This window comes from Protopterus annectens, chromosome 17.part0 (genome assembly GCF_019279795.1).
Source record: "Protopterus annectens isolate FY-2018-M chromosome 17.part0, PAN1.0, whole genome shotgun sequence".
Classification (NCBI taxonomy): domain Eukaryota; kingdom Metazoa; phylum Chordata; order Ceratodontiformes; family Protopteridae; genus Protopterus; species Protopterus annectens.
Window position 1 is genome coordinate 126,421,317 of NC_056751.1, and position 14,189 is coordinate 126,435,505.

The following is a 14,189-nucleotide window of genomic DNA, read 5'->3' on the forward strand; positions in this document are numbered from 1 at the left end:
GGTCACAAAGGAAGTGGATGAGAGGAAAGCAGTGCATACTGCATACTTTGATTTGGCTAAAGCTTTTGATAAAATATCCCATGCAGGCATTAACAACTAGGTATAAAACCCTTTATAACATGCTGGATAGCTAGCTGGCTTATGGATAGGACCAAGAGGTTAAGATCAGTGAGGCTATCTCCACAAAGAAGCCTGTCCTCAGTGGAGTCCCTTGGGGTTCTGTGCTGGGCCCACTCCTCTTTGGCATCTACTTCCCCGAGGTAAAGCCAATGTCAAAGGTCTTTGGCTGACAAAGTTCACAGATTGCAAACTGAGAACACTGCGATACGTGGTGCCAAAACCACAGTCTCAAGTTAAAAGCCAAAAAGTGCATTGTCATCCCCTTTGGGGAAAAACAAGTACCTATGTATTACAACATGTGTGGTAGCCCACTTATCACTGACAGTGTGATAGGAGACCTAGGGACTCTGGTGGACAATAACCTCTCCTTCGACAACCATATTGCTAAAGTGGTTAGAAAAGCCTTCTACATGGCCCACCTTATCACAAAAGGGTTTGCATCCAGGAATAAGGATGTTGTTCTCCCCCTGTACTCATCACTCATTAGACCCGTTATTGAAATAGAACGCCCCGTTCGGGATGTACCTAACAAGACCTCTGCAACAACTGGCAAGGCCTCAAAAGTACCTCAGAGGATAACTGGCTTCAAACATTTGCCCTGTGCCATGAGGCTAAAAAAACTGACTGTACTCTGCCGCGTACCAGCTACTCAGAGGTGATCTCTGCCTGATGTACAAGGCTGTCACACCCCAAATTGCTAGAAATGCTCCACCTAAGGAAAACACAATCCACCAGAGCTACTCGCTCAAGGGACGTAAACGTGACATCAACAATAAACGGGACTTGGGGGGACAGATTCGTATCCCAGATACTTCCCTTGCTCTGGAATAGGGTCCCTGTAAATGTGAGGCAGAGCTCCTCATTAGCGCTCTTCAGGAGGAATCTTGAGTGGAAGGGAAACTGGAATTTCATCCCGGGAATCACTTTGGTGGCCCTGCTAGACAGGGGTGCAGGAAACTAGACCACTTGGGAGGAAAGCAAAAACATTTTTTGGCTAGGCTTAATTATGCCCTAGGGCCAATAGCCTAGTACCTACCTATGATGGGAAAGAGAAGTTATTAAAAAAACTTTCTATTTTTTTCAGGAATGCAATAAATTCAGACTAAATTCCCTACAAAGTACTTTATCATAAACGTTTGGGGAGCAGATGATTGTAATACAGGATCAGAAATGGCTGAATATGGTGAGGTCTTAAGTTTAATGATGGCTGCCAAAAAGAGACACTAAAATCTAAACCAGCTCTATTTCAAAGTATTAAATATTGTAAGAGAGAAGAATTGGAGGCAAGATCTTTAGAAATGGGAGAGTAAATTGCATAGAAATGGAATTTGTATGAACTACATGCAGAATAATGCTCAGGAGTGAGATTTAAGGGAAGGCAAAACTGAGCAATTTATGTAATGGAGTGTAGATTAACTAGGATGTGTATAATGTAGAAACTAGTAAAAATGTTAAATATTTTCTATAACTGTGTACCCATGTCACAGAATACATTGCGTGAATTTAATGAAGATGTTTAAAAATGTTGGAACAAAAGTCTTCCTGAAATTGAAGATCTAATTATGTTAGTACTTATTCTAACACTACAGATGGAGTCAGAGTGCAGTTCTGACAATCCAGTAATCATTTGAGAATGTTCAGCACCTTAGTGTGTTGGCAACTGTAGCAGATTAACCTCATTGTCCAGAGTGGCTAGGAAACACTGGATCCTACCCAGTTCGGCTTTAAGGGCAGATCCTGCCTCTTAAACCTGGTTGATTTCTTTGAAACAGTCACCAAGGCCATTGATGAGGGGAAGGTGGTCCACACAGCCTACCTGGACCTCGCAAAAGCCTTCGATACCACTTGGGCATTATAGATAAGCTCACCAGCTTAAATATAAACCCCTATGTCACTAGATGGATTGCAAACTGGCTCAAGGACAGAACCCACATGGTTAGAATTGCTGGAGCCATGTCAGACTCCAAACCAGTTACAAGTGGTGTCCCACAAGGCTCAGTCCTGGGACCTCTCTTGTTCGGTATATATTTCTCGGAGGTACAGGCCAACACGGAAGGACTGCGGCTGACCAAGTTCGCAGATGACTACAAACTGGACGCCATAATCATCCTCCAAAAGGGCCTCATAGAAACAGACAACTGGTGCCAGAGCCATGGCCTCAAGCTAAATGGCAAAAAGTGTATAGTCATCCCCTTTGGCAAAAACAGTGCCCACAAATTACCACATAGGTGGTAATCCATTAAGTACAGAAGAAGTAATTAAGGACCTGGGGACCCAAGTTGATAGCAATCTCTCATTTGACAACCACGTGGCCAAAGTGGTTAGAAAAACATTTTATATAGCCCACCTAATCATGAAGGGATTCACATCTAGATCAGGGGACGTCATTGTGCCTCTTTACTCATCCCTCATCAGGCCCATAATTGAGTACAATGCCGCTTTTGGGGATGTACCTTACCAGACACCTGCAGCAACTGGAAAGACCCCAAAGGTACCTCACCAAGAGGATCAAAGGGCTCAAACAGATGCCATATGCTGCCCGGTTAAAGAAACTCCAGCTCTACTCAGTGGCATACCACGCGTTCAGAGGTGATCTGTGCCTGATGTATAAAGCCATGCCCAACCCGGAATTAATGGACATGCTGCACCTCAAAATCCAAATCCCATCGAGCTACGCGCTCGAGAGACTTGAACCTCAGCAATGAAATAAATAGGACATGCTGGAGGGACAGATTCATAACCCAGAGGCTCCCTTCACTCTGGAATAAAATCCCAGTCCAGGTTAGGCAGAGTCCCTCATTGACTCTCTTCAAGAGGAATCTTGATGACTGGATGGGAGATCGTAGGTTTACCCCGGGTATCACTTCTGTGTCACTGTTAGACAGAGGCACAGTATACTAACCTCGAAAAAGGGCATAGCAAAATAAATTTAAAATGGGTGGCGAAAGCCAAACACATTCTGGCTAGGCTTATAAATGCCCTAGGGCAGATAGCCTAGTATGAACCTATAAGAATGTCAAATGGCAGTGTTGTCCCTTGATGAACACTGCTGGTAAGAACTAGAAATGTATTATCTACATGTTTAAGTTTTCAGATGTGTACCTGATCATCCTTTCCTTTCTCTGCACCTCCTCTAGACTTGTGATGCATGAAGGGGATAGAGGTTTTTGGAGCTCAAATTCTAATGCAGGCTTGGAAGCAAAGTATGTGCATCTATTTAATCTCTCAAGTACATTGAAAAAACTCCCTTTATTCTCTAACAGTAATTTGCATTTTAGAGTCATTTTTCTAAACTCAGTTTAGCATTGTCCACTTGGAAACCATGTCCAGCATCTCAAGACTTGTGTCCACAACGAGCCATTATTAGGTTTGCAGCTGTATTCTGCCACTATCATCTTGCAATGAAAGGTTGAGTTGCAGTCATGCATCTTAAATGCAAAAAAAACAATTTATTCATGGAAAAGATTTTTTGTGACACTTGATGGGCTTCAATTTTTTTTTCTTGCACACTTGCAATCTTCCCTTCGAAAAAAGTGCATTCTGTCCCAGCGAGTGTGAAGTTTCACCTATAATCATTAATTTAGGTTATCAAAGTAGTGATAGTCATATTAGGGTCCTCATAATGGCACTTGACCTGAAATCTTGTCCTACAGCTAGACATTCTACTTCTAAACAAGTAAACAAATGTGTTGATTTGTGCCACCAAGTGCAAATTCCTGTTAATTTGCTATGAAGTAAAAGTGACTTTGAGCAGTGTGTTGAAGTTGAGGATTGTGCACAGCTGTTCAGTTTAATGAGCATTTGCAATGCTGTGGAGGAGGTGAATAATTTTTTTCCCTTGGAATTGGAAATATGGGTGGATAAGTGAACAGTTCATTTTAGGCACTCCACTTAATACGGTATGGTTCGGTATGGTAATCTTAACTGATGGGAAAATGTTGTGGAATGCAAGCCACAGAAGGAATTGGGGTACACCAACTCTCAAAGTATTTGAGTAGGATGCAAAAGTCTACTGTTTAATGTCCATGTCCTAAAAACAAGCATCAAGTCTTGTTAATTTCCCTTCCTGGGTTTTTGTGTGATAGTCTGAAAGTCTGAGTACTCACAAAGTTTGTGTATTTAAATTTTTTGTATTGGTAAATGGAAACCTATTAAATTATTTCCTCTTTGAACAGGCAGTAACCTGTGTTCTGAAAAAAATGGAGGATGCAGCCACATTTGCTTGCCTGTCCCTCATGGGAAGACTTGCATGTGTTCCACTGGTTATCAGTTGGTCAGCGGTAAAGATTGTGTGGAGTTCAAACACTGCCCATACCTTACCCAGGCTTGCCCAGATGGTCTGAATTGTGTTCGCAAGGATCAGATTTGTGATGGGCATATTGACTGCCAAGATGGATTTGATGAACTAAACTGTAAGTATTTAATAATGTTGTCAAATAGCTAGTTTAATTCATAAATGCAGATTCTTGTGTTGCTGGTTTCAAATGGATCTAGACAGGCTACTGTCTTGTAATGAGAGTTAAAACTGCAATCTTTAAGAAACCTATAAATGTTAAGATGCTGGTATTGTTTTCTGGCTGCCTTCCATATAGATACTGGAGCAAGTACACACACTTCACCTCAAATCCACTTACATTTGGAAGGCTTGTAGAATGTAAAGCTATAACAAAGGGAGAATCCTGTGGTTGTGCTTATTCATTGAAGTCAGTATTTGGTATCTTCCTGCAGTCCAGGAAAGATTTGCTTCTGTAATTACCAAATGTCTGGTGTTGACTACCTAAATGCTTGTCCTCTGCAGACAGTTGCAGTTTGGAGAGCAATCCTTGCTGTAAAACCAGTAAATTCTTTATACCTACCCTTTTGGTTTCTCTGGAAAATATTTCAGATGAAGAGAAGATTGGAAGACAGCTCCTCATGGGTCCAGTATGAGGGCTGCACTTCACATATACTGCAGGGAAACCCATTTTTCAGCTGTGAATATGCTTTAGTTATTTCCTCCTTGATGTTTGATCCTTTTTGTCCCTGGCACCTCTGATCACCAAGGAGTGTTAGTCATCCTCCATGAGTCAGGATTTTTCTTTTCTGGGCCCTCCATTTCTTTGTGATCAGATGAAGGGAAGTGGTGGATTCCCTTCCAATATGTACAAATTAGTTACCTCCCATCCTGACCTGTTTGGCTGCTTTCATCCTTTCCTGATAGTGGCAAGAGGTTCATTGAGTCATTGGGTTGAGCAGTGAAATTCAGCATTATTCTTTTAGGACTTCCTGTTCAACCCATCTTGACTTGGGGCTTCCTGCTTTACTTGTCTTGACTGTTTACAAAAGGGAAGCAAAGTGACCCTTCATGGTCTACAGCCCAGGAGGCAAAAGAGAAGACTGTTTCTCTTTTTGAGACCTGAAGTTATGGTTGAGGCTTCAGTCATGGGGATCTTGCTAGTTCCTTGCCTGACTAGGGTTTGTGACTTCACTGAACTTTCCTCCAATGAGTCATGGTATGATCTTGGACCATTGATGTGGTGATCAAAGGGTAGATTATGGTGTCCCCAAGTCCCTGACTATTGGGTCAACTCTTAGTGTGTTGTCAGTGTGATACTTACTGGGGGTAGATGACTTCATGAAGGATACTGTTATCCATTTATTGGCATTTAGTTTTAGTAATGCTCTGACCCCAGTGGTTTGTCGGCCCTTCCTGGAAACATTTGTGGTAGTGGGGGATTCGGTCAGTAACTGCTCCTAATTTGCAATCATCTACAAATTTAATCAGTCAGAGGCCACTGACATTGGCCATGACTTCAGAGAAGTAAATGCCAAAAAGGAGTGTCCCAGGGCCAGTCCCTGAGGGACTGCATTTGTGGCTGGCCTCTCTGTAGAGATGGACACCCCAATTCTAACTTCTTGGGTCCTGTCTGTGAGCCATCTGGATGTCCATCGGGTGACAATGGTTTATACTGAACCTCGAGTTTATCTACAATGCCCGAGTAGAGTATTGTCAAATGCCTTGGCCACTCAAGGTAAGCAGTGTGAACCATTTTGCCCTCGTCCATTGCTTTGACCACCTCAGAGAAGTCCACCAGGTTTAGTAACCGTGACTTGCCCTTGATACAAACAAAATTAGGCTGGGCCCAGTGTCTGGAGATTTCCAGTGTCAATGATCATTTCCATGGCATTGTATGAGACTAGTGAGAGACATGGGTGTATAGTTTCCAGGGTCTGTAGATGGCCCACCTTTGTGCAGAGGGGATGACTCTTGCTGTTCTCCATTCATGAGGCATGCTATTCAACTATAGTTTCCATAGGGCCTGATAGGTCCTATGTCATGCTATTTAGAGGGCATCCTGGGATATTGTCAGGGTTCATTGATGAAATGTGCTTGGTCTTGGAGCATTAAAAACATATCCCCTAGTGATGGGGGGGGTTGTATTTAATGGCATTTCCTGAGGGAAGGTTGAGGGGGCTGAATTTGTTGGCCAGTAGGTTTGCTTTATATTTTCTGGCTTATTATATGTGACTGCAATAACAATGAGCTCTGCACACAATTGTGTATTGTCTTTGAGGTTGCAAACATAGCTTAAAGAATGCATTGTGGTTGTCCTTGGCCTGGGAGGCCAAATTTACCTCAAATTTCAGTTTGATAGACCTTTTGTCCCCCAAGTTGTTTAGGGTCTATATTAAAAGCCCGAAAGCACTAAACATAGAGTGTACGTACGTTGACACACAAAGGTCGATCTACATACACAGCAAACACTGAAAGGGCAAAATCCAAAACGCCGAACAAGTTCTGTCAGAATGCGCCACACAGGTAAGTAAAAAAAAAATACAAAATTTTAACACGCTTTTGCAGGGGGCAAACCCCTCTGCACCCCCCACACCCCCTACCTAAATATGCCAACTCCGAGACCGCACTGCATTGGGTAAAGGATATATTTACTTATCCTCACCATTGTGCTACTGACCAGGAAACACGTTCAGCGTTTTGAATTTCGCTCTGTGTTTCACTGTATATGTAGACAGACCTTTGTGTTGATGTACATATACACTATTTAGTGCTTTCAGGCTTTTAATATACAACCATTGTTTAGATTGAGAGTGATTTTTATCCTGCTGGGTGCTGCACTTCCTAATTTCTGCTATGGTTTTCATCCATCTGTCATGCAGCCTATTGATGTGATTCCACCAGGGTAGCTTGTTTTTTTTTGTACCACTTCCTGGTGGGTACAGCTGCATCTATGCAGCTGTTAAGCTTATATAGGGTTTCTCTGAACAGTTCCATGTAGAAAGTGTATTTCTCAGGGTTTATGTGGGCTTGAAAGTTTGCCAGGTTATCCCATAACTGAAAGTAAGCCTTGGAATAGTTTTTGAGTATTCCAGGGTTAGCTGCAGTTTCAGGTTTTTTTATACTTCAGACAAGACCATTTTGTGATCTGACCTTACCAGAGAAGACATTGCACTCAGGGTTGTACAGCACACTCCCATATTAGTGAGAGCCAGATCTAGTATGGCTACACCCTGGGCTGGTGTACTGCCAATCTGATCCAAGGAGTTTGTGTTGGCAAAATCCAGGAATGTGTCTGTATGTTGAGTGTCTTACATGATTCCCAGTTAATAGGGCAATTAAAGTTGCCCATGAATATAGTGTGGGATTGGATGGTGAGCTTTTCTAATACATTTTTAAATGCATGGAATGGGTTTCCTGGGTCGGGGGGGTATAGCTTGCAAGGAAGTGATATTGCATTTTGCCTATGGTGATTTGAACTTAGAGAAACATGAGTGCATTGTCCTGTTTGACCAGCCTTGAGGTATATATTTTTAATGTAAAATGAGACACCTCCACCTTCAGTCCCTGTCTTTGTAGTAGTTGGTCTAAATGTGTGGAAGGCATTAAAATCTGGCATTATTGATGTGCTCTTTGTGGCTTTAAATCATGTCTCTCTGACTGCACAGATGTCAGCGTTCTTTAGAGTGAAAAGAGCTGCTAGGGAGTGGAGTTTTGTTTAGACTCCTAGCATCAAGCAGTAACACCTTTAGATTTTCTAGGTTACGATTTGCTATATCGGAAGCACTTTGTGTGGCATTGCCTACAAAGGCACTTTGGGGGGGGGGGGCAATGTTTTTAGCTAATATTCGAAAGCCTAGAGGGGAGAGGTACAAGACTATCCCTGGTAAAGCAGCATGGTCTAACCATCTCCTTCCATGCTGGCAGATATTGCACCCTATTAGAATGACACCAGCAACTAAGTTATTAGTCTGTCATCTTTTCTTTGGATTGTGGCGGCATCCTTGGAAAAGGTAAAATGCTGCTCCTACCAGCCTGGGCCACATTACAAGAGCTCCATGATGTGTCTTCATATAGCATAGGGAGACACGTCTCGGGTCATTTACACCCACATGCACTATGACTGAGTCATACTGATACTTGTGGTCCAGTGACCTGAGTGCATGTGTAATGTGGATCCTGTCCCTGATAAGCAACTGACTTTCTCCTTACCCAACCTGGTGAGAGGGACATCTGTGTGTCTCACAATAATCTCCAGTGGCTAGAATGTTGGATTGTGTGATGGCTTGTCTTATGGTCTTAGAAGTAGAGGGTCCATGAGATGCAGCTCTGTGTGTTGATGTGGGTGTTTTGAAAGAGTGCCTTTGGGACTTCTGAGGGTATTTGTTGTGTACTTCATCTAGGAGGTCTTTGGGGTTTAGGAAGGTTACATTTAGATGCCTCAGCATTATGTGGGTCTGTCTGCTTTGAATGTGATGGGTACAGTGTGTGTGTACTACTGACAATCCTGATTGACATAAGGAGTGCTTTTTATGTGAGAGCTTTGCCTCCAGTGACATTGTGTAAACACATCTCTCGCATGCCATATCAGTTTCAGAATTAAGTGGCTGTCAGTAAACATGAGAATTTCTGCAATGCCTTAGGATGCCCATATTCACCACGCTGGTAACAGGCAAATTCATATCCATGGCAATAGACCCTTTTTATTGATTTAGACAGTTGGAGTGAGAATGTGTCAGGAGGATCTGGTTTGCAACTCTGGGGACAGTACTTGTATCTGCAATCTTGGCTGTCGTGTGCAACTAGGTACTGTGGAAATATCAGTGGTGCTTTTACAGGAAAAATGTCAACTCAAGGTGTCTGCATCTATACAGGACACTGCCAAGCAGTTGAGCAGAAACTAAGTAGACCCTGGTATATGGATGAAGTATTTAGGCAGATATTCTGAGGTTAGAAGCAAGTCAAGCAGTACTTAGATTCTGAAGATTGGATAGAGGAGCCAACTGAATGGCTACTGCCTGGCTACTCCTAGTGCTGGTTCAACACCACTTCACTCCGCTAGGATACAATGCTCCTTTGCTTCTGTGACCACAAGCAGAACAGCACGAATCCCAAGGTGAGAAGCAGGCCACAGGCTGTTTGGTGATCCACAGTCTTGCCCTAGATGATGCAAGGGTCTATAGGCTTGTAGCCCTTTTCTGGTAGATGCCTTGAATAGCAACCAGACCATTCAGGAAGGTCAGACACTGCCCAACCAGAAATGGTTGCGAGTCTCTGTACTCTGCTCCTTCTCACTGGGAGCAAAATAAGCATAATACAAACCTGGCACCTATGAATCTGTGATTAGGCTTTCTAGTGATCAGTCTCTAAAGTGTCCCTGCATTCATTCTCTGAGGGACAGAACAGAAGCACTAATCCCAAGATGACTACTGAAGCAACATGTGGACTCCAATAATTAATAGCCTTGGAGTAGATGGTGCAGATTTTAAAGGCAAGATAATATCCTAAGAGCTGCATTGTGCACTAAGCTAAATATGAAATTGGGGATAACTTTAGATTTGGTTATCTAAGTGGGTAGCCACTAATTTTAAGAGCAAGATAGATTATTGGTAGGGGGTGGGCACTTTGTGTTCTGGTCCATCTAATACAATGGGATCACCAGTAAATTTAAATAGCTGATGTAGGGTTGCCACCTTTTGTTGTGGCTAAAACCAGACTTGGACTACACACCTTACACTGCTGACAGCCCTGCCCATGTTCTGTGTACTTTGTCCATGTGGCATCGTCACATCAGAGGAGCTAGAACACCCTCTTTCTGTTTGATCCCTTTTTCTGCAGATTTGCTATGCTTTTTGTTCATAATGTAACTTTTTTTTTCCGAAACAGAATACTGGTTATTTGTACAGTGTTTTCCACACTACCAGACAATCAGTTTGATTTCCAGATAGTCCAGAAAAAAGCAGATGGGTGGCAACGCTAAGCTGATGGAGTGACTTTACAAAAATATAATTTTGTGCCTTTTCACAATAGTCAATGAAAGAGGGGAGGGGAAGGAGTTATGTGCTTAAATTAACGTAAGGGGCAGGCAACTAGAAAGACGGAGTTTAAAAAACAGAACAGCTCTTGAGTGGGGAGGGTGGAGAACATGTTTTTGCCTCATGAGACACAGCTACATGTAAAACACAGTGAAAAGAAAATCAAAATATGCAAAATAGATGAAGGCAATGAAACAAAATACAAGAAAGCAAAAACAAGCAACGTTTCTCTCAAAGCAAGTTGTGGCAGTGTCTGCATGAGTTCTTCCAGTAAAAAGTTGAAATTTTTAATCTGATTATCATTTATTCTTGATGTATGGGACTCTGTTCCAACCCTCTGAACTGGCCCTGCCATTATAGCAGCTTGCGAGAACCAAAAACCCAAGCTAAGTCCCTACTCGGAATGCCCCTCTAGACCACCTCAGAGCTCATTTGCCACTCTTCTGCATTGGATAAGTCAACCAAGCTCTCTTGAACCAAGTGTATGTTCATTCCTTTCACTTAAATTTTAGTTAAATCTTCTTGGGAATTTTCCTACCTACCCAGTTTACAGCTTTTCCCCTTCTGATTTTTGCTTATATTATCCCTCTCCCTTTTCACTTTGGTGTTCTTTGCTTCCATTGTAGTTTTTTTCCGTTACAAGGAGAGAGAATAGCAGCTTTGTCTATTTTGTGAGTCTCTACAACCTTTCTTACTTCGTGGTATCTTTCCTACCATCGTTGCTAGCCCCTGTCCCTTTACACTCTACTTCCTGGTAGTTCTGGCCTAAAATTGTTGGTAGTCTTCCCCCCCCCCCCTTTCTTCTTTCTGGTGTGTGTGCTGCTGAGGGCATTTCTGCAAGTTGGTGTTTTCTAGTCAAGATGGCAGATAAAGATAAAGGCGCTATTGGTTTCAAGCAGTGGTGTGATTGTGAAAGGAAAATGCCTAATTCTGATGGGTATGTGTCTTATCTATTGCTTGGGTCCAGTGCACTTGCAAGAAGATTGTTTTGTCAAGTTTAGTCGCAAGGCCCTCGTGGAAAGGAAAAACAAATTTATTTTGAAAGGACTGAGATATCCTTTGAGGCTTTGTTCAGTCAGCTAAGGAAATCGGATGCGTCTTTATCTTCTTTCTCTTCCTTAAATTGATCATGCGGGAGGAGTCTCTTGATGCCAGCGTCCCCTTTGGCTCCAGCATCCAAGAGACCTAACTCTTCGGTTCCCACACATTCAGTGGAACCGAAGTGAAGTACCGAAAAAGCTACTGTGCCAACTTCCGTACAGGCTGTTGACCTGTAACACAGGTTTCGGTGCTGACAGTTGCGACAGCACAGACCACCCAGGTGACAGCCCCCTCCCTCAGTGACAGTCCCTTCCATGGTACCATTACTGTCTTTGGAGCCAAGACTTTCTTCAGAACCCAGACCTAGGTATTACCTGTCAGTGAATCTGTTTCTGGGGCACCTCCTAAGCCCCTTCATAGAAAGACCTGAATCACCATCAGCACTTAGTTTCTCCAGGAGTCTAACAGAAGTAGACATTGTGAGGTTGGTGGATCAGCTCCTCATGGCTAGGGGTCTTACAGGTTCTTCCCAGCTGATGGGACTTTCTCTCCAAGGATTCCACCAGGCATTCCTCCTGTAACCTCCGAAGCGTTGGAGACCATGACTCTGATCCCCTCCCAGTTCTGGCTATTTCAGTGCTGACAGCTTTTATGCCTTCAGCTCCAGTGTCTGCTCCGAGTTCCTCTGTTCATTCAGATTTGGAGGATTCCTGGGGGTCGTAGCTACACTTCTGGGTCTGAGGGGCATGGTTCAGCTGTAGTTTTCTTAAAGCCATCTGTTGCACTGCCAGCCTAGCTATCTGGAATTTTGTAAATCTTGTCATGTGAATATTAATGTGCTTTGTATGCTTGTTTTACAAATGTAGGAGATCTATATGTTTTTTAAACTACTGGTGTAAAAGTGTTGAACTGTATGTTATAGGTTCATAGGTTGGTACTGGGCTATCTGCCCGAAGGCATATATTAGCCCAGCCACATTGTGCGGTATTCACCGCCCCTTTAGTAGTTCCCTAGACCCTTGTACTAGCACCTAGTACCCTTGGCCCCTATCTAGTAGTGCTGTTGGTGTGATCCCCGGTGTGAACTTTGTTACCCATCCACTCAAGGTTCCTCTTGAAGAGTGGTAGTGAGGGGCTCTGTCTTGTGTAGATCGGGACCCTGTTCCATAGTAAGGGAAGTCTCTGCGAAGGGAATCTATCCCTCCAGCATGTTCTATTCATTGTTGTGTTGAGGTTTATATCCCTAGAGTGTGTAGCTTGAGTAGATTTGGTTTTGCTAAGATGGAGTATGTTCAACAATTCTGGGTTGGACATGGCTCTGTACGTTAGACAGAGATTACCTCTGAGAAAGCGGTATGCAACAGAGAACAGTCTTAGCTTTTTCAATCGTGCTGCATAGGGCAACTGTTTGAGGCCAGTAATCCTCTTGGTTAGGTACCTTTGTGGTCTCTCCAGCTGCTGGAGATGTCTAGCCAGGTACGTTCCAATTGGTGCATTGTACTCCATAATGGGTCTGATGAGGGAAGAGTAGAGGGGCACCATTACATCCTTAGATCTTGATGCGAACCCTTACGTGATTAGATGGGTCACATAGAAGGATTTTTTAACAACTTTGGCAACATGGTTATCAAAGGAAAGCTTACTATCTACTTGGGTCCCTAGATCCCTTATTTCTTCAGATTTAAGGGGATTACCTCCTATGTTGTAGTTTGCGGGTACTCTGTTTTTTCCAAGGGGATTACTACGCATTTTTTTGCATTTAGCTTGAGACCATGGCTTTGACACCATGCATCAGTCTCATTTAGGCCCTTCTGGAGGATCTCCATGTCGGCTGGAGACTCCATTATAGCACCCAGTTTGCAGTCGTCTGCAAACTTAGTCAGCCACAGCCCTTCTGTGCTTGCCTGTATTCTGAGAAGTATATGCCAAATAGGAGAATTCAAGAATGTAACCACAGTGTACCCTACTGGAAAAGAACAGAAATGTGTATAAACTATATACCTGTGCGAATGTATGTTTTAATAGAAGAAGCTAGAACATGGGGTTAATTTCAACTTTATTTTCTTAGTTTTGTAAGTGCTTTTACTATGTGCTATAAAAGTTTCAGTGCAGCAAGCAGACAATGTCTAGAGCTAGAGGTTTTCCTATTGTCTTGAAACAGAAATTACTAGGTTTCAAATGTAAATTGTTTTTATTGCTCTGTTACTTCCTAGCAGCTGCACATCTGAGAAATAAGTATTTTTGACACAGAGCTGTTGGTTTCTGTTAGCCTGGGAACTGAAGGCATGTGACAATGTGTCATCCATCTGACCCAGCATTATTTTGATATTAATTTGGGAACTCTGACACTGTGTATTTTGTATTTGTCTTTGGACCTGGAAACACCCTCTCAACACTTTTCTTGCTAGTAGTAAGTAATTGGGGTACAGTAATCTCTTGGATATTGATAGGAATATAGTAAAGATTAGTTTAGATGTTTTCTGTATTTTAGACTGTCCTGCAATGTTTTACAATATTTCCTGTGATTCTGAACGGTCACTGTGAGTTAAGTATTGTATTTTATTTATTAAATGCATTTAAATCTTTTAATTGTGGCTGGTTTGTTTAGAGATAATTAAGCTTAGACTACTTGCATATGTATTTGACGCTGTATGGGCCATTCCAAGAGCTTTGGCCTTGGTCACACTTACCATTTGGATAATTGAAGTTTTACACAGGATT

General features: G+C 42.6%; 1 protein-coding gene across 1 annotated transcript in view; it reads left to right on the forward strand.

Moving 5' to 3' along the window:
* LOC122791800 (low-density lipoprotein receptor-related protein 2-like) overlaps nt 1-14,189 on the forward strand; it is a 1,119,352-nt gene that overhangs the window by 1,075,197 nt on the left and 29,966 nt on the right. The window contains exon 30 of the mRNA XM_044059752.1: nt 4,296-4,532. Within this exon, the coding sequence (XP_043915687.1) occupies nt 4,296-4,532 (237 nt within the window). The remainder of the gene's footprint in view (nt 1-4,295; nt 4,533-14,189) is intronic.